The 19,212-nt window shown below is 51.7% G+C and overlaps 6 protein-coding genes across 6 annotated transcripts; 3 read left to right on the forward strand and 3 right to left on the reverse strand.

Moving 5' to 3' along the window:
• Positions 1-31: 31 nt before the first annotated feature.
• On the forward strand, positions 32-899 carry sld5 (putative GINS DNA replication complex subunit Sld5; the record flags this gene model as incomplete). The annotated part of the gene is made up of 2 exons (XM_046087194.1): positions 32-208; positions 267-899. 2 exons carry the CDS (start codon positions 32-34, stop codon positions 897-899), a joined length of 810 nt encoding a protein of 269 aa, XP_045943161.1.
• A 1,216-nt stretch (positions 900-2,115) lies between these two features.
• LDX57_005509 (cullin family protein) lies at positions 2,116-4,886 on the reverse strand (the record flags this gene model as incomplete). The annotated part of the gene is made up of 4 exons (XM_046087195.1): positions 2,116-2,287; positions 2,342-4,209; positions 4,278-4,664; positions 4,845-4,886. The coding sequence occupies 4 exons, from the start codon at positions 4,884-4,886 to the stop codon at positions 2,116-2,118; spliced, it is 2,469 nt and encodes an 822-aa protein (XP_045943162.1).
• A 316-nt stretch (positions 4,887-5,202) lies between these two features.
• On the forward strand, positions 5,203-6,075 carry LDX57_005510 (DNL-type zinc finger protein). The gene has a single exon (XM_046087196.1). It carries the CDS (start codon positions 5,277-5,279, stop codon positions 5,859-5,861), a length of 585 nt encoding a protein of 194 aa, XP_045943163.1. The 5' UTR covers positions 5,203-5,276; the 3' UTR covers positions 5,862-6,075.
• Positions 6,076-6,201: 126 nt separating this feature from the next.
• On the reverse strand, positions 6,202-14,110 carry UTP20 (putative HEAT repeat protein (DRIM); the record flags this gene model as incomplete). The annotated part of the gene is made up of 2 exons (XM_046087197.1): positions 6,202-12,700; positions 12,759-14,110. The coding sequence occupies 2 exons, from the start codon at positions 14,108-14,110 to the stop codon at positions 6,202-6,204; spliced, it is 7,851 nt and encodes a 2,616-aa protein (XP_045943164.1).
• A 401-nt stretch (positions 14,111-14,511) lies between these two features.
• LDX57_005512 (CwfJ domain protein) lies at positions 14,512-16,260 on the forward strand (the record flags this gene model as incomplete). The annotated part of the gene is made up of 2 exons (XM_046087198.1): positions 14,512-14,528; positions 14,583-16,260. The coding sequence occupies 2 exons, from the start codon at positions 14,512-14,514 to the stop codon at positions 16,258-16,260; spliced, it is 1,695 nt and encodes a 564-aa protein (XP_045943165.1).
• Positions 16,261-16,861: 601 nt separating this feature from the next.
• LDX57_005513 (uncharacterized protein) lies at positions 16,862-18,257 on the reverse strand (the record flags this gene model as incomplete). The annotated part of the gene is made up of 2 exons (XM_046087199.1): positions 16,862-18,026; positions 18,130-18,257. 2 exons carry the CDS (start codon positions 18,255-18,257, stop codon positions 16,862-16,864), a joined length of 1,293 nt encoding a protein of 430 aa, XP_045943166.1.
• Positions 18,258-19,212: the final 955 nt, after the last annotated feature.

Raw genomic sequence — 19,212 nt, forward strand, 5'->3', positions numbered from 1 at the left:
CCCCCCAAGTCGCAATTCCTTTCCCTCGGCCATGGATATCGACGACATCCTTGCCTCCGTCGACCGCGGCGACGTCTCCACGCCGGAATCCGCCAGCCTCGACCACCAGCTCCTAACGCGCTTCTGGGTCGCCGAGCGCGGCGTGTCGGAGCTCCTCCCATGGCCGGGACCACTGATGGAGCGCATGATGGAGCGCGTGAAAAGACAGGTTAGTTACCTTCTTCTACCTCTTCCGGATGAAATTAATACTAATGATATATCCTCAGATTGAAACAATCGAAGATCTCGCCGCCTCCTCATCCGACCCCCTCCCCGCAACCACGACGCACAATCCCACACTCAACCTCAAACTCTCAATCCTCCAAACCGACCTCGCCCGCACCCAATACCTCATCCGCTCTCTCCTCCGCCAACGCCTCTCCAAACTCACCACCCACAGCATGCACTACCTCCTCCTCATCGCCTCCAGCCCCGCCAACACCCAATCCTCCTCCGCCTCCCAACAACCGCCCCCCACCAACCAACAACCCGAAGACTCCATCCCCGACCTCACAAACGCCACAGACCCCTCGCCTCTCTCCCCGCAGGAAGTCACCTTCCTGCACGCCCACCAGACCCTTCTGGCGGGCCACTTCGGCGCCTCCTTCCTCTCCTCGTTTCCGCCGCAGCTGCGCCGTCTCGACGATAACGCCGGCGGCACGAGTATGGTGCAGGGGCCCGAGTTGAAGGAGGTCGTGTTCGTGCGGTGTCTAGTGGAGGAGGTTCTGGTTGTCATACCGCCGGGAGATGGCATTGAGGAGGAACAGTTCGGGACCGCGATGCGCATGGGCGATGTTTGGGCTGTTCGGTGGGAGGGGATCAGGGGGGCTTGGGTTCGGGGGGAGGTTGAGCTTCTATGAGTTATCTTGCTCTTTTTTTTTCTTCTCTCTGTGTGAGTGGGTGAGTGAGTGAGTGTTGTCTGGATAACCTGGTTTCTTTTGTTTTCTTTTCTGGTTATGGATTGTTGCATCTGCCATGTCATCTTCAGCATTTTCTATGGCGTTAGCATGGGGTGTGTCTTTGAACTCTGACTTTCTGTTTGCCTGCCCTATCTTGTTGTAATGCTATCATGATGTGATAAATAGATAGATACCTTTATATTTCGAGGTTTGTCATACTTCGTGTCGGGCCTGTCAAGGTATTACATATTTTGTTCCCTTCATGGAACTCACCTAAATTTAGTCTGTAATATAGATATGTGATGACATTAGTTGTTCATGTTAAGCGTTATGTAGGTTTTTTATTTTTTTTATTTTCATTTGGTATGTATGAAGAAAAAGGTACTGAATTTATGTACATGGTTGGTGCTGGGGGGTAATCTTATGCGCATCGTCGATTAACCTACTACCTACCTACTTGCCCGCTCGGTATGATTAAGGACTATTCCTTGAAGCTTATTCAGATGTACAGTAGATGCAGTAGAGTCAAGGCCCAATGCTCCGTGATCGTGTAGGATCATTAGTTGTCGACCGACTGGGTCTTTCTCTCTCTCCGTTCCTGATGTATCTGAGATTGCTTAGTCCTGTTTGGGCAGAGGTTACTCAGGCAAAGAGGCTCTTCCTTCCTCGAATACATAACACATATCCTAAGACCAAAGAAGGATTCAACACAATTGATTTACTGCTTTTTTGTTATCATCTCGAAACAAACATGATTACTCCCATATCGCTTATCTCTGATCGTTCACATCATTCAGCTCATCCCAGAATCATCATAATACTTCATATTGCTGGTCATGCATCGCCGGAAACTCATCGGTCCATATCCATCTACTGACCCTAAGGTGCAGATGGAAGAGGAAGAGAAAAACAAGAAGGAATAAAGGAAGAAAAGGACCGAGAAAAGAAGAGGACAGATCAACGACCAGGCCAAAATCTATGTGAACATACGTGAAATTGATGCCTCATTATGCGCCCTTCACCGCTAAGCTCAAGTGTTCAAACCCACAAAATGACGACGAAGATGTAAAGATATCCCATCGTAAAAACCCGAGATCAATGAAACGATACGAAAGAAGAAGAAAGGAAAATAGAAGAAGAGTAGAGGACCCGGAAGGATAGAGGATTCGGAAGACTCTCAGGCGAGGTATCCGTAAGTTGGAGGATCTTCTCCCACTCGGTCCAGGTATTCACGGTCGATCAAGCTCTCAATACGTCGTTTGATCATGTTCACGTCGGGGACGAAGCGGGATGCGAGTTGGCTAAGAACCTCGCCGACAAGCTGGGTGTGCGCAAGTTGTTTACGTTGCCTATTGCATGTTAGCTGAATGTTGAGGAATAAGACCGAATATTGTGCATCTTACTTCATGATTCGCACGATGGCTGCCTCAACAGTCGAATTACGCTCTTCGGTCATACGCTTCTCCGTGTCCTTTCTCTGGTCCTGATTTTCGACCTTGTTGGCACCGCCGCTGACAACGCCGATGCGCACCTTCATGTATGGACTGTGGAAGTCGTTGTTGAAGAAGAAGGCATCGCTAGGCTTCACATCCTTGCTCATTGGTTCCTTCTTCAAGACTCGTGTCTTAGGTGCAACGGCCAAGGATTGTAGATTTCGAACCAGATCATGTTCAGGGATCATCGTCCGAGCTTGGATCTCTTCAAAGGTTAGAGACTTCTCGGCGGGCAAGTCGTTGAATAGCAACAGAATGACCATAGCGTAGGTGGAAACATTGAGCTCGTGGCGTTGAGTCTTGCCGTTGGACCTCTGGAAAGTCGCGCGGATATCTGCCGAGCCCATGCTGGGTTGCCATGAGAGCTTCCGGCCGCTGTGCTTGCCCAAGTAGAATTTCTCGAAGCTCTGTTTGACGCTCTCGACTTCCTTTGGGATGACGCAAGAGGCCTGGACGCCATCGCCCTTGGTGGCGGACATCACTTCCATCGGCCACATGGTACTAGTAAGAACATTGACCTCCAGATCAATCGGCTTGCGGTCGGGGTCCGCTGCCTGCCGAATGTGTTCTTTGTAACTGGCAGTCAGATCCTCGGATATTGTCATGTCCTTAAACATGGACTCTAGACGCTGCGTGAACTGATTGCCAACCTCCATCTTCATCTTCGAGATCATCTGTCGTTCTGCATCCATGCTGACTGCGCGCTTCATCAGAAGACGCCGGGACAAATGCTTCTTGTAGTATGCTTCAAACAGATCCTTGTCTTTGATATAGCGCAGGAGCGTAATGCCGTTATCCAGGAGAGCGTCAACTTCGCTGTCAGTCTTGCCCTTGATACCCTTCTTCAGGTTCTCATCGAAGAAAAGTGACAAGTACTCCGAGCTGCGTGTATTGGAATTGATGAACTCCGAAAAGCTAGTGGAGATGGCACTTTGCATGACCTGGTCGGACTGGAAAGAGTTCTGCCAGATCTGGTCGAACTTCGTTTTGAGAGCCAAGATGTCGTCCACCCACTTGATAGCAGAGGCCGTCTGCTGATTCACAGGCCGTTCTTTCTCCTTTTCCGGTTTTTTGCCGTCGGCGCTCTTCTCTGTTAGTTTTACCTGGGGTGCTTGGGCAGACGCTGCAGAAGCATTGATCTCTTGTCCCAACTCCACTATACGCTTTTGAACAGCCGCAGTCAGAGGGGTCTTCTTCTTGTCGACTCGCGCATTGAGTGTATAGACATTTCGCAAGACATCCAAGCGATCATTGTCAATCATGTTCTTGACGCCCGTCCCCTCGAGTTGAACAACCTCTGCAATGTTGTTGCGGATCAGCTCATTGTCCAGGACATCTTTGATTTTCGGCTCGGACAGATGGGATAGCGTGTAGAGACAACGCTCCTTCTCTTCCGCTATGCGCTCGGAGGCGACTTTACAAAATGTAGCCGCATCTGCCGTATCTAGCAATCGTTTGCCTTCTGCTCGATAGAAAGCTCGACTGGTCTCGAGAAAAGCTGGTTCAAATATAGTCAGATAGAGTTTCGATGATTCCTCCTCCGTGATGGTCTCATAGAGACCCTCAAGCATGTGGATGCAGTGTCGAATCGATGTCCGGTCTATGATATGCCCTGACCGTTCTAGCTGGATCATAAAGAGTATCGTGGATTCTAGGACGCTAACGACGCTCGTTTCTAGATCCGATCGGATTTGAGCTCGGAGGATAGAATCGCGGAACAAAGCCATGGCTGCAACGTAAATTGAGGGCCGTCCCTTATCCGAGGAAACCACTCGGTCCTATCGATCGAGAAACTCGTTAATTCTTCCCATCCTAAGAAGCCATTCATTGCCGCATGTAGACTTACCATGTACATGAGAACGTCAGTGATCATGCTCATGCATAGCTGATGATCCTCCCACGCCTCCTTGAGAGCGATCAAGAACTTCTCGCCAGCCGCCCTCTTTTCGTTCGCTTGGTCTCTCACGTCCGCCGTCTCCTTTGCCACAAGAAGCCCAGGAACAATTGCCGCGGTGACTCGCTTCTGGACATCGGTATCTAGCCATTCCTGTTCTAGCTCTTTGACTTTGTCGTAAAGGTCATTACCGCGCGTCATCAAAACTATGTTATAGCTATTACGATATAGCTGCTCGAAGGATAGGCTGGAGGCGTTCTTGGTGTGGATCATCTTAAGAGACGTGGAGAGGACATTCCAGTAGGTTTCGAATTCGTCAGTCTTGCTCGAGGTCAGGCCCTACATGTACCTAGTTAGTATAGACACTTTGAGACTTAGCTGCCGTGGAAATAAATCATGGGCTTCCACTGCCGTTGCCCGAGTATTCGTCGCCATCGGAGAAGTTCGTCCGTGGGGATTTTGAGCACATCCACCATCACGACTCCAGCTTGAAAAAAGATGTCAGGAGAAAAGTCTTACCCTCCGGGGAGCCCGAATCTTGTGTCTTGCTCTCATAGCCATATTGTCAAGCAATGGTGAGTTAGCATCCACTTGCGTCGCGGAGACCTCAGTTGAGCGGAGCAAATTGAGGATGAGAGCTCTCGGACAACGCGATAAAGGACTAATCACGATCCAGACGCAGACTGACCGAGTCCTTCTAGCAGGGGCCACCAACTAGAGCACCGATTCACTGGATTCGCAACGAGACTCGAAGAGTGGATGGGAAGATAAAGCTTCTCGTTGACGCCGCGGAGGACGACCGCACCTGGAACAACGTAATTCCGGCGCAACTCCAGCCAAACTCCGTCATCGAAACGGATCTTCTCTCCTACCGTTTCTACACCTTCCTTTACAACATTCTTTCCTGGCTCTTCTCCGGATCACTCCAAAGCCATCACATTCAATTCAACCATGCGCCCTGCATTCTCACTCCTCAACGGCCTTCGTGCCGCCCAATCCTCTCTCCCTCGTACCATCTCTCACTCGACTTCACGATCTCTCTCACAATTGACATACCGCTCGACACGTCCCTCCCTCGCCTCGTTCTCTTCTCCCCTGGACATTCAGAACCGAGCACGTCTCCCTACGTCTATCCGCCAAAACTCAAACTCCGCCCCCACCAACAAACCCCTCACGGACCAGGAGTCCAGCGCGGCCCGCGACGCCGAGAACGAAGAACAGAACCGCAAGCGCCGCGAAGAGGAGCCTGCCTACCAACTCGTCTTTACCTGCAAGCCGTGCGGCGAGCGGTCGGCGCATCGTGTCTCCAAGCACGGATATCACCGCGGCACGGTTCTGATTCGGTGCCCGAAGTGCCACAACCGACATGTCATGAGCGACCATTTGAATATTTTCTTTGATAAGAAGACCACGATAGAAGATCTTTTGGCCGAGAAGGGCGCAAAGGTCACGAAGGGATATGTGGATGGGGATATGGAGTTCTGGGACGATGGTGTGGCGCATAAGAGATCCGGTTCTGGGGAGTCATCTGCGTGAATGATTCAAAATGGTTGACTTCTGTTGGTGTTATGTCGAAGTTGGCGCTTTTTTGTTCGCAAGGTACAGAAAAGTGGTTGGCGTTTGATTGATGTTTTTTGTCCTAGATACCTTGGCGATATTATACACTACACACTCTGCTCCGTTATGTACTATAAACTACTATCTTGAAGAAAAGAAGAGAGGGAGAGGAAACAAGAAGTGAACATAAGATAGATGTATAAATGTTCTGTACTATGAAATGAAAATCTATCCCAAATCTCCAGACTCCGGACTTTTATTTTGTATATTCACATCAAAAACATGCTGGCAAATACGATTGGTCCTAAGAAAGCAAGGCTTACCAGCCCCGTCTTCTGGACCGGTGCTCCATTCCCCTCTCCCGTCTCTTGTCGTGCTTCCGGTCGTTTCTGCGCTTCTTGTCACGTTCATATTTCTCAGGCTCGGTCACAGCCTCGATGCGTCTCTTGGCTCGCCGGCCCTCCCGTCGTTCCTTGATGGCATCTTGGACGAGGGCCATTTGGTTCACGAATTCCGTAGTGCCCAGCTTCTTCTGGATGAGGTCAAGGACTTCGTGGCAGTTGGACACAAGGGCCTTGTACGAGTTGCGGAAGCCCTCGTCGGAAGAACGAGGTGGAGGAATGGACGCGTCGGTCATGTGTTGAAGAGGAACAAGGATAACGGAAAGAGACGGTTGGATCTGCTCGGCCTCGAGATGCCGGAAAAGAGCAGCCAGGAGTCCAATGGAGGCGGTCTTGGGGATCAGAGCCGCGGCTCGGGTGTTGATGAATTCTCGGCGGAGGATGGAAGATGCTTGGACGAAAATGTAATGAAGGGCGGTCTGCTCTTTCGGCTTCGTCTCTTCCTCATCGGCGTCCTCGTCGCTGTCGCTATCCTCTGATTCGGCTTCCTGATTATCTGCCTTGGGGATTACGAGGCCATTTTGGGCGCAGCAGCGGGCAAGGAAAACGATGTTGCGCACGCTCTGCATGGCAAGCTCCTCGCTGACGGCTGGGGTACGGAGACAGCGCAAACTGGCGCGGATCAAGTGGATCATCGCGTCTTTGTCTAGCGCTAACCCGGTGGTGCTGGCCAAGGGAATAGAACCGTAGCCATTCTCGGCGTTCGATCGGGCAAGGTCTGCAAGCCATGTGCCAACAAGGTTCGCGGCGCAGGTCTTGACCCAAGCATGGGGATAGAAAAGACACTCCCGGATAGAGACCCAGATGTTAGCACAGTCCTTGGAAAGCGCAATCGAAGGGACAGCCTTGCAGAGCTTGGCAAAGAGCTGGAGCGAGAAGTAGAGCGTTTGCCAGTTCTCCGTACCCTCAGCTTCGAGGATGGGCTTCATCACGGACGGTAGAGTCTCTCGGACGAAACGAGCTTGCTTCTCTTTTTCTGTCTCTTCCGACTCGAAGTAAATCCTCATGGCCTGCAAACCGGTGCTGGTCAGGAGCATATTGTCCGTCTGCTCAAGCCACGATCGCAGGGGCGTGAGGATAGTCTTCATCTGTTCCCTGTCCGCCCTGCTGTAGAACTGACTTAGCAGAGCGCCTGCCATCTCACGACACTCGGGTGCGTCGTCGTTCGACATGACAATGACGATGGGCAAGAAGAAAGTGCCAACAATATCTTGAGCCAACTCATGCCCTGTCTTGGACAGCAACAGGTTGATCGCCTCCATAACGGACTGACGGCCTTCAGGATGCTTGTATTCCAGGTTTTTGGCCATGAAACTTAATTGTTTCGTCCACCGGTTCTTAGCCTGAGGGTACTCGAGAAGGAAGTGAACGTAAACCCCGCGAGCGAGATCACGCGCAGAGCGAGTCTGATTGGTAACCATCATAGAAGCGATATGATCAACCAGCTCGTACATTTCAGGAACCACAAACTTTCGAGCCATGACAGCCCGGATGAAGTTGAAAGTCACGCCCTGGCGATCCGGCTCCTCAATGTCAGATGTTAGACGCTGCAGAAGATAGGCAAGGTGTCCGTCCCTAAGTTTGGTACTCTTTCTCTCCCGTAGCATGGCGGATATCAATTTCAATGATGCTTGCGCGGCTTCGGTATTCGTGCTGGGTGCTTCCTTGATCACCTTCACGGCTTCAGTGAAGTACACATGGGAGTTGCTGTCGAGATCGGGCAAAGGAAGTTTGATGATTGTCGACAGCAACCGGAGAGCCGATACCTTCACTTCTTCATGCGATTGTACCAGTGCGTCGCCAATAACCGGAACGAAGCCGGAGATGTTCGCCGGGGTGAGTAGAGAGTCGAACTTGTTGATAGTTGAGCGCAGAATATCCAGGGCAAAGCGGGTCAGCTTGTAAACGTGAGAAGAAGTCGTATCTTTCTTCTCGCCGCGTTTTCTAATCCGGACCAAAAACCGCTCCTCGGCAGCAGAAACGTCGGTTCGTTTCTCGCCTTGCTTAGGGTCCTTGTAGGAATCCTTGATGACTTCGTAACAGAAAACCAGAAGTTCACGGCTCTCTGCACCGGGGTTTCTCAGCAGGCCCACGCCAATTCTCCGTAAAAGTTCGTCGACCTTTCTCACGATGCTGGAATTCAGCTTCTCCCGGAGGAGCGACTGGAGAGGCTGGATTAGGCGAGCGAGATTGCAAACAGAGGCGTTCTTTGCGAGCAGTTCCATCGAGTCGTAACTCTTGCTGCTCTTCACTTCCTTCATCTTACTGACATAATCCGCTGCATCCTTTTCTTGACCAACGGTTCCAAAAGTGTCGTCCATCACCACCGCTGTGAGATCTCCCAAGCAGTAATCCAGGTCTCCTTGTTTGAATTCATCTGTCGTCATCACGAGCATAGAATGGACGGTGAAAGAAAGAACGTGGAGCTGGTAACCCTTTGTCAGAGTACCTCTGAGCTCCTTGAGAATATAAGCAAAGTAGACAGGTCCCAAGAGCAGAGCAATGTCGTTGATTGTCTTCCTCGCTGTGTCTCGAGCGTCCTGTGATTTACTCTTAAGAGTGTTACAGACATCCGATAGAACAGGCGGTAGTCGAATGGCCATTTCTGCCTCCGGCAGCAACTTCAAAAGTTTGATAGTTGTCACCGCGGCTGGTAGTCGCAGGCTCATCTGCGCTTCATCCTTGTGGTGAATGAAGTCTGTGAGGAAAGGGATGAAGTTCGTGGTTAATTCCGTTGCAACCTTGGCCGCAGAGGGCAATGTTCGAGCTAGGTTGCATTTCGAAGTAGTCGTGGGTTCAATTCCTTCCATTCCATCGTCGGTGGCTTCTGTGGCTTCTGTAGCTTCTTTGGGCACGCCCTTTTGGCTCATGGCGGTCGTCAAGGCATCGGACATCTTACCCAGGAGCCTGAGGATGTTCCTTTCCATCTCTGACTTACCCTGCATGTATCCACGGTACCTGCGGAAGATAGCCCTGAATTGGCTCCAGTCTAGCGACTCGGCAAGAGCACCGATCGTGGCCACGGCCTCTGCGATCAAGTTATGGGCACTCTCCTCAGCCTCTTCATCGAACACAAAGTGCTCATTGAGAGGAATGAAAATGGTGCTGATGTTCGAAGCTTGCAGTTTGCCTTGAGCTGCCTCGCTAGCAAGACGGCGCAGAGCTCGCAGACGGCGATGTTGCTGAATATGGAGGATGTTGTTGAAGAAAGATGCTTCTTCATCATCGCCGACAAGCAGCACGTGCATATCCCGCACGGCAGGTCTTTCAGGGTTCAATTTGACGAAATAGCCGAGAGCTGAGACAAACTCTGACCGAACCAATTCAGATTTTTGCCGAATACCACCTTGCAAGGCCGGGAACAAGACATCCCGGACCAAAGGCTCGAATTCCTCTGCGTCGCTGCCGTTATTGGTGGCGGCTCTCTCAATGAACCTTTTCAGACCAAAGGAGGAGCTTGATCTGATGGCAAGTTCTTCATCGTCTTTGACATGGTACAGCATGTTGAAAAGCAGGGGCCGCCACTGCTTAGCGTTGAATGTTTCCCACAGGCCTTCGTTGATCTTTCTGAAAGCCTGCAGCCGCCGTTCATAATCCACCTCGAGCTTCTTCATTGACCTAGAGTTCAGGTCCTCGCAAAGACTTGCCACTTCAATGAGCTCATGATCATGTTTTGAAAATGCAGCGAAAACTCTAGATAGAACCTCTCGGTTCGCATCATCCCTAAAGTAGTCAAACATGGAAGAGACCGCCTCGAAAACTTCATGGAGAAGCTTCGAATCTTCCTGGGGATTAAACAGGGGCAAGAAGTGTTCCAAGCTGCGTAAAAGACCAGATTTGGTCCTCGGCGAAACTCGATCAGCGGGCTGGCGAAGGAGATAGGTCGTGATGTTGACCAAGCGTGAGGTCTCTCCCGAAGATTCCACACATGGGGCAAGGAGAGATAGAGTTTGGACACCGGAATTCAGCACATGTCGCGATGGGCCCCGCTTCAGAAGGCCACCAAGATGAGACAGAGAATGCTCGATATAGGGTGCCAGAACTGTGGATCGGATCTCATCCGCCGAGAAGTCACTCATTGTCTCCTGCTCTTGAAGCTGCTTCCCAGTGGAAAGGTTGATCAATGGGTTCAAAATCTCATCGAGTACAAAGATCTTGACCTCATCACGAGCCGACTCCACTCCCAGGCAGTCGATGATTTTGGTCAAGAGAATATTATTGTACTCAACGAGATAGAATGAGGATCTAGGAGCCAAAGCCCAGACACGGAACAATTTCAGAAGACCAGAAACGCCTTGAGTAGTTTCTGTCGCAAAGTTATCTAGTCTCGGGTTGATAACTTCACCAAAGGTGACACGGACATAGGGAGACCAGTCTCGGTCCTGCGAGATAGAGAAAATGAGTTCAAGGCACCTAATGCACGTGTATCGAATGTTGCGCAAGACTGTCAACAGTCGTTCTCTCTGAGGATCGGCGGCCTCGGTCGTTTGTTCTTTTCCTAGCTCTCGGCACGCCTGGACCAGACAGTATAAGACGACATCCATTGACTGTTGCGCATAAGGTGCCATCCGGCTTTGAAGCGTCTCAAACACAGTCTCAATCATTCTTAGCAAACCCATCTGCCTTCTTGGGCTGGTGGTTTCGCGAGAAAGAGCCTGATTGTCAACCTTGCCATCTTGAATCAAGTGGACATCGCTGAGAGGACCGAAGGATACCTGCATGAACAGTTCGAATTCTCGATCAGGCAACTGTGACAAGGTTCTCAGAATGGCCTTCCTGCGTCCCTGCTGACCTGCTTGGGTCGAGCTCGCACCGGCCTTTGAGATCATTCGACCATACAGCAGTCGGAGAAGAACGGGGATAAGATCGCCCCTATGCGATTCGTCAATGAGACTGTCTTCACCTCCGACATGGACGAAAATCGAGAGCTCATCCTTGAACCGCGCTTCGTCAAGAATGTTCAACAAGTTTTCCCGATAAGGCGTGACACTGGGCGTCTTCCAAGTGAAAAGGGCTTTAAGGGTAGACTTTTGAATTTCGGAGTTTCCGTGGCAGAGCAAGCCAAACAATGCATCGTGGACCTCAGGCGCTTTGTACAGAACCTTGGGGTTGACGAATTGACCTAGAAGCCCCAAGAAAGCCAGTCGATCGTGGAAGCCCCACGTAATATAACCAGACTCCTCGGACTTGTCATTAGGAGGAACATCTTCTTCATCCCGGGTTGCCCAGGAAAGGAACAGTGGGATGACCTGGCGGGAACGCTTTTCGGCGATATTCGGGATAGCATTCAAAACTCGCAGCGCGTGGGTCCGAGGAGAAGGAGGCACAACTTCGGAAAAACCGTGGTCCTTCTCGAAGTTCCGTAGCAAAGCCGAGGCGGGCTGTTCGAGACCCTCAAAGTGTTTGGCACAAAGGTGCTCGACCTTGGCGGCGTTGTAGCATTGGAAATCCCCTGAAGCGTAGTTATCGATGTTTTCGTCGTCCTCAGGCTCTTCCGTGGACACCGAGCCTCTCTCTTCGAGCCACTGAATGGCCAAATCCGACACAATCTTTTCCCCCTCCGGCTGCTCGCTCACTGTCTTCAAAGCAGCAGCCGAGTCATCCCACAAGGGGGCCATCTTCTTCGAGAACAACCCAAAGCAGAAATTTGGAATTAGTCGAGGCATCCATCTGCGTGAAACGACTTGCGGGTAAGCAATGGAAAGCTTACGGACCTGCATTGACAGGTATCGGGCGGATTGAAGTGTTAGAGGGCTCTCTTCAATCTCGATGGCCACGGAAATCAACGAGGAATCCTCGCCCGAGGCCTCAACTATCGCTCGCAAAATCTTCAGCGACAGGAGCCTCAGGTGATGGGAAGGACCACCGAGGTTAGTGATTAAAACGTCCGCAAATTCTTCCAGTGAAGGCTTCTTGAGATCAAGTTTCTCAGAGCATGTCAAGACGTAAGCAAGCGTTGCCTCAAGGAAAACATCCAGACGAGAATACTTGGACGCAACTGCACTTATTTTGTCCCAGAGATCTGGGTCGACACCCCCTGTAAGCTTTGCCAATTCAACGTAACTCTTGAAACCTTGTCCAAGGAAGAATTTGGTAGCAGGTGACAAGTCGGAATCGGTGCTCTTCAAGGTGCGGTCCAATTGATCATGGAAAATCCGGCTCATTTCGGGTAGGAGCGACGGTTCGGTGGACAAAGACAAGGCTGAGGGAAGCTGGGAGTAGGCGTTAAGAAGAGTTACGTCAGTAGCGCTGGGCTTTTTGTTGCTGAGAGTCTCCTTGATTCGGTTTTTCCAGGGACCGGGGCAGGTGATATAGCCGGGTTTGGACGCGTCGGATGTAATGCAGCCAGTCTGGCTTAAGCGAAGTAGGGCCAAACAAAGCTCATACTCGTGCTCTTGCCACGAGGCGTTGACGAATCTAGAAATCAGATCATTAGGATACGGGCCGAATCATCATAGGTCCATACATGACTTACTTTTGGAAGTAGGGCAGAACAACGCTATGGAACCTTTCTGCGCCCCACTCCGAAAACGTGGCACAGAACGATAAGAAGTGCTTGGAAAGTTGGTCGCTCGTAGCGGCTTCCATCATGGGACGCATGAACGGTAGCATTTCGTCCATGGGAGCGAGTTGAAGCGCATAGGCGACAGCTGTGAGGAGCTGGGGCACAGCCTCTGCATACGCCTCGGATCCAGTAGATGCCGACTGCAAAAGAAGGAGCAAGGTCTGGAGAACGGGTTTCCAATTCTGCACACGCGAGCCTTTGCGGACAGAAACGCAAAGGAAGAGTAGACGGCAGCCGGCGTTCGCTTGCTGCTTTCCAGCCTTTCGGCCGTTCTTTTCAGCATATGATGTGACCGTGCCCAATATCGGTTCAAATGTCTGGGAAGTTGTGCCGTGCATGACGTTGACTAGAACACCGCTGACGACTTCCAAGCTCAGGTTGCTCTGCAAACCATCGTCAGTAGCAATGTTGTCCATTAGACAGCTGAATATATCGGTTCCGTTTGAGTGGATCCCGTACTTGATGCCCTTTATGGCATCGGAGAACATGGCCATCAATCCTTCCTTGTATATTTCGACATTCTTAGATTCCGCTTCCGTCTGTCGCAAATCATGTAATAAGAAAGATACTGCACGCTGGAGCGGCGTGTTGTTCTTGTAGTAAACCAGGCCCGCCTTTCGAATGAGGAAGGACATGGACTCGGCGGCGAACCGGGCCACAAAAGGCTTCTGTCGCTCCTTTCCCAGGTACGGAGTCATTATGCCTAACAGCTGTCTCAGGTCCGGAACGAGAAGCCGCGAAAGAAACTTGAAGATCCAGGCGAGACACGTGAAACTCCATTCGACGACTTCGACTTCCGGATGAGTGGCAGCAACAGACGCCACCAAGCTCACCGAAGTAGCAAAGTGCTTTTCAAACCGCGCGCCCAAGTCCCTCGCGAACTGAGCCAGAAGACTCAGCAGCGGCTCCATCGACAGTTGATCCCGCTTCTCGATAAATTCCACCAGTAGGGCCATTATTTTATCCTCATAGTACAAAATCTGGGCGAGACTTTCGCATAGCGGATTGACTCGGCGGACAAACTTCGAAAAATTATCGGACAAGTTCAATTCGGTCCAGTGGTCAAAGGCGGACCGGAAGTAGGACGACGTCTCATCATCCTCCTCGCCGAAGTTGGGTTGGCGCACGCGATGGATGGGATCGATTTTCAATTTCGCGACACGCTGCGAAAACGGCTCGAATCGATGCGATTTGGTCGTCTCTGTTCCTTTCTTCACGCGCTTCACGGGCTTGGACCGCGAGGCGGACGACGCTGCTACCATCTTGAAAGCGACGGTATCCCGACAAAGCAGCGCCGGTGGGGGTATCGTATAGAATTTGGGACGTGAAGAGACTCGACAGTTGTGTTTTCTTGTCTATCTCATCGACAAAAAAATTCATCGGCGGCGCCGCAGCTTTCTTCCGGTGCGGAGATTAGCGTCGGTCTTTGCAGGAGGACACTAAGACAGATGTGGACTAGGGTGGACGTCACGTGGGAATTAAGGTTGGTCCAAGCTCCTCCGTTTTTGGCGACTTTGGCAGAGGCGCATTTCGAGTTCCTCATCAATACTACACTTACTTCTGATCTCCACCACTTCTGCAACACATGGTCATAGAGGAATATGGTGACCTCAGTCTTTGAATTATAAAACTACCCTCCATCAGGCTCCGTATCAAAATTTAAATGATGGCATCCAAAATGTGAGTCTAAAGAAACTTTTTATATAACGCACCATTAATCTAACACATGCTTAGAATCGTGCTTGGTGACGTGAATTGCGAGTTGCGCGAGGTGTTCACGAAACTTGCCAAGCTCCATGTCAAGCAGAATTTCTCGCTTGCTATCATCACCGGTGACCTCTTCGGCGACTGCTCCACCGAGCATGAATTAGATGAGGTGACGGCATTGCTGAATGGGAATACCAACGTCCCACTCCCAACCTATTTTGGACTGGGCAATCGCCCTCTTCCCACCAGGGTGATTGAGAGGATCGAGGCCAACGATGAAGTCTGCCCGAATTTGTTTTTCCTCGGAAGACGCGGCACCCTCAAGACGGCAGAAGGCATCCGCATCGTTGCCCTCGGGGGTAATTTCGATGCCGAAAGCAAATCGACCGACAAGTATCACCCTGTCTACACGGAGCCAGATGCCCGAGCCCTCCACGGCGCCCACAATGCCGACATCCTCATCACTCACCAATGGCCCAAGGACATTCGCACCGGCTCCAAAGTATCATTACCAGAGGACGCAACGCCACCCCAGGAGGTCCAGTGTATCGCAGATCTCTGCTCCACCCTCAAGCCTCGGTATCACCTTACCTCCTCCGGCAGCTTCTTCTATGAGCGCGAACCTTTCTTCCACATGCCCACCGAAGACAACCCCGACGCGAAGCCCCTCACCCGCTTCATCAGCCTCGCCTCCTACAGCAAAACCTCCAAGCAGAAATGGATGTACGCATTCACCCTCGACCCCAACGCGCCTCATCCCTTGAGCGTCCCCGTCGGCGCCACCGCATGCCCTCTCCCAACCCCCCAAGCCAAGCGGAAGCCCCTCGCCAGCCAAAACGAGTCCTATTCCCGCTTCGCCGTCGACGACGGTCACCACTCCCACCGTCCCCGGAAGCGAGCCCGCGCGCCTCCCCCGGGCCCCGACCAATGCTTCTTCTGCCTCTCCAATCCCAACATCGCAACCCACCTCATCACCTCCATCGGCAACGAAAGTTACCTCACCACTGCAAAGGGGCCCCTCCCCACGTCCAAAACCTTCCCCGCCCTCGACTTCCCCGGCCACATGCTCATCATCCCCTTCTCCCACTCCCCCACCCTCAACAGCATCTCCGACCCGGAATCCCGCACCGCCACCTACTCCGAAATGCAGCGCTACCGATCAGCCCTGCACTCCATGCTCCACCGCCGCGCCGCCGGCGCCCTCGGCGCCGTCACCTGGGAAGTGAGCCGCGGCAACGGCATCCACGTGCACTGGCAGTTCCTGCCCGTGCCGTCGGCGCTCATCAAGCGCGGTCTCGTCTCCGCCGCCTTCAAAGTCGAGGCCGAGAACCTCAAGTACCCCAAATTCGAATCCGCCTCGAACACCGCCGACCCCAGCGCCGAGGCCGGCGATTTCTTTCGCCTCTGGATCTGGGATCCCCCCTCCGAGGGATCGGAAACCGAACCTCAAGACCAAGACCAAGCCGAGTCACAAACAGACAGCCCAAGCCAAAAGACTTCTGGAACCGAAACATCCCTCCTTCTGCCTCTGGGACCGGAATTTCGGTTCGATCTGCAATTCGGGCGCCGAGTCATGGCTAAGCTGATGGAGTTGGAAAAGCGCATTAATTGGAAGAATGATGTGCAGTCGGAGGCAGAGGAAGAGAAGGATGCGACGGCGTTTAAGGAAGCGTTTAAGGAATTTGATTTTACGTTGGAGGAGTAGATTGGTTGGAATGCCCTCTTCTTTATCCTTCTTTATCCTTCTTTATCCTTCTTTATCCTTCTTGAACTCTTTGGGTTGGTGATTGTCAGGCTGTACTATGTATATCCATGTATCTTATAGGACCTAGTATTGAATTTGGATATGGAATTGGAGCAGAATAGATCGATGAATGGCTAGCTTGCAGGGTATGTATACATAGTGTTATAATTTTCTCCACCTAGAGAACCAGACATGTGGAATTTGGTGTAAACAGTCGACATCGCATACAATAAAACAACAACGTCAATACCAAATACATCACTAGAAATGGGTTATGAAACAGCCACATCCTCCAAAAGATATCATTGAAATTGCACGTAACCGATATTCAAAAACCAAGCCCAACGCCCTGTCCCAGATTTTGTTCATAGAATATAAAAATCGCATAGTCCGCCCGGACTCCGTAATGAAGATCGCCCGTTTTGTTTCAATATACATACATGTGAGATAGCCAAAACAGTCGAGCGATCAGAAGCATAATATCCAAAAAAGGTAACATGAAGAAAAACAAGACACCGCCGAAGGAAAAGGAATTGTTTCATTCAGTGACAGTCGTCACTGGTTATACGTCTCGGTAAGAGTTGGGAGCCGGCTTGCGTCCACTCTGCAACAGACTCGGGGGCCGGCCCGGGTCGGCGGTCATTTCGTGAGGAGCAGCGGTTGACGTGAATGGCGGAGGCGGCGACGAAGGAATGCTTGGGGACATGGCCTGATAGACAGGGGCCTGGTTGAAGCCTGGGGAGGGTTGCCGGTATGGAATCGGGCGAGGACCATCCATGGGAGAGATGGAATGTCCCATGGGCGCCTGAGCGAAGCCCGGGGAGGGCTGGCGATAAGGAATTGGACGAGGTGCTTCTGCCGAAGGAGACATGGCCGGGCCCGTGGCCATATACTGCGGTTGGGGAGTGTAGGCCCTCGGGGCGGGAGATACTGAGTTCCAAGGGTTTGCACCGTTCGCAGGGGAGTAATCATGGTATGGTTGTTGCTCGTATGGATGCATGGGTGCCGGAGACCCCACGGCAGGAGATTGAGGAGTGTATGCTCTCGGGATGTCGTGTGCCCGAGACTCAGGGTGAAAACCGGAGGGCCCGCCCGTCCGAACGGGGGTAACCCCCATGTAACCGGGGCCATGGCGGCCACCTCCATTGTAGCCACCGTCGTTGTAGTCACTGCCGTAGTCACTGCCGTTGTAGCCAGCGCCACTATACCCACCTGCGTTTGGTCGAGGAGCGGAGGGCGTCCGGTGAGGAGGTTGGTTCGCTGCGTTCAAGGGTTCCATTTCCATCGCGTCTGAGTGGGGGTCTGAATCCTCGACCCTCCTAGTCACGGCATTATCCCAACTAGGCATGGCAGGCAGCGCATCCTCATTGAACTTGCTGTGACCAGGGCTCGATGGGGAATCGAAGCGCGCCACTTGCGCGCCGCGGTATCCCGTGGCTGGAGACGGAGACGGTTTATAGGGGTCATTGACCGGCGCCGGTGGTTGCATGGGTGGCGGTTGCATCGGAGGAGGTTGATTGTAAGGTTGGTTGTATGGTTGATTGAGGGGTGCATTGTACGGATCATCCATGTACTTTGGTTGCCGGTTTTTGTTTCGAGACGGACAGCAGCAGGAACAACAACAGCTTTTGCAGCATTGATAGCCACAGCATAGACAATTGATCACACAGGCGAGAACGGAGATAACGATTACACCTCCAACGATAATAGCGGCGATAACGGGCCATCTTGCGAAAGGATAAGGGTCAGTATCCGGGGCAAGGTAAGAATAAGGTGGTCACTCCATAGAGGGTGTTCAAGGGTCCACCTGCAGCAGCCTAAATAACATACTTGCAATAGGATTTGGCCATGCAATTGTCCCAACTCGACAAAGTTTCGGGTGCATCTTTCAGATCACTTGCGATGTCCCGCGCCCATATCGGGAACGGTGTTACGGGGGTTGTATCCACCGGACTCATTTTGGCCGATTATGTTTGAGATCCTGGAGCCCCACAGCAAACACCTCTCTGGCAATGGTGCAATGCGCTGGGTGCTTTCGTTGGTTTTATCCCACTATCACTCGGACAGTCACCGGCTCGTATCCCTGACTGACTTGGCGCAAGCATAAACTCGTAGGGGCCGGGATACGACGCTGACTTGAGACTCGAATTTGAATCAAATCAACTTGCTCGTCATGGGTCTCTCCAGGAAGGCAAGGTCGAGTACAACGTTCGAGCCGAGATAGGGTCTGTTATATGGAATAGTTCCTCGTATGTGTCGCTAGGCGAATACCTCGGTCGAGGGTGGTGGGCGAATTGTGTAAAAGGACTGCGGTAGAGTTCTGACTTTGGAGGTCAAGATAAAAATAGTATCGCAAGAAGCAATAGGTATTGTAAGAATGGGAGTTAACGAAAGGATAGACTCGAAGCGAGAAGGAAAAAAGGACAATGAAGTGCGGTGCTGCGCCCAGGTGAGATCCGTTGCACCGCCTCTCTAGGGGGGGTCTCAACAGACCAGCAAGTCTGCAGACGATAAATGAGGATCTCTCCAGGAGAAATGAAATGAGGGTAGATCAAACAATGAATAGATAATGAGAGACGCGTCAGGATTGGACGAAGAGAGAAAAAAAAAAAGAAGGGAAAGGGAGGCTAGCAAAGAAGGCACCTAAGGAAAAAAGGAAGAGAAAAAAGGGACGAAAGCGCGGGGATCAGCATGTTCATCGCAATGGGTCGTAATACGGGATTAACTAAGAAAGGTACCACGCCTGCCTGATCGTTGGCTTGAAACCGCCCGTTTTTCGCTCTGCGTTCGTCCCGACTCCATCTGCCTCTCCACCGTCGCCTGTCGATCCCAGTCGTTTTGCTGTGCTTTAAGCGATTCCATTCTTATTGGCAGCCCATGCCTGCCAGTGTCCACTCTTTTTGAATTAGGAGC

Source organism: Aspergillus melleus (genome assembly GCF_016097325.1).
Source record: "Aspergillus melleus strain CBS 546.65 chromosome Unknown contig3, whole genome shotgun sequence".
Taxonomy (NCBI): domain Eukaryota; kingdom Fungi; phylum Ascomycota; class Eurotiomycetes; order Eurotiales; family Aspergillaceae; genus Aspergillus; species Aspergillus melleus.

Bases quoted from the DNA above. Each gene is read 5' to 3' on its own strand.
- LDX57_005510 (XM_046087196.1), top strand. From the start codon at position 5,277: ATGCGCCCTGCATTCTCACTCCTCAACGGCCTTCGTGCCGCCCAATCC.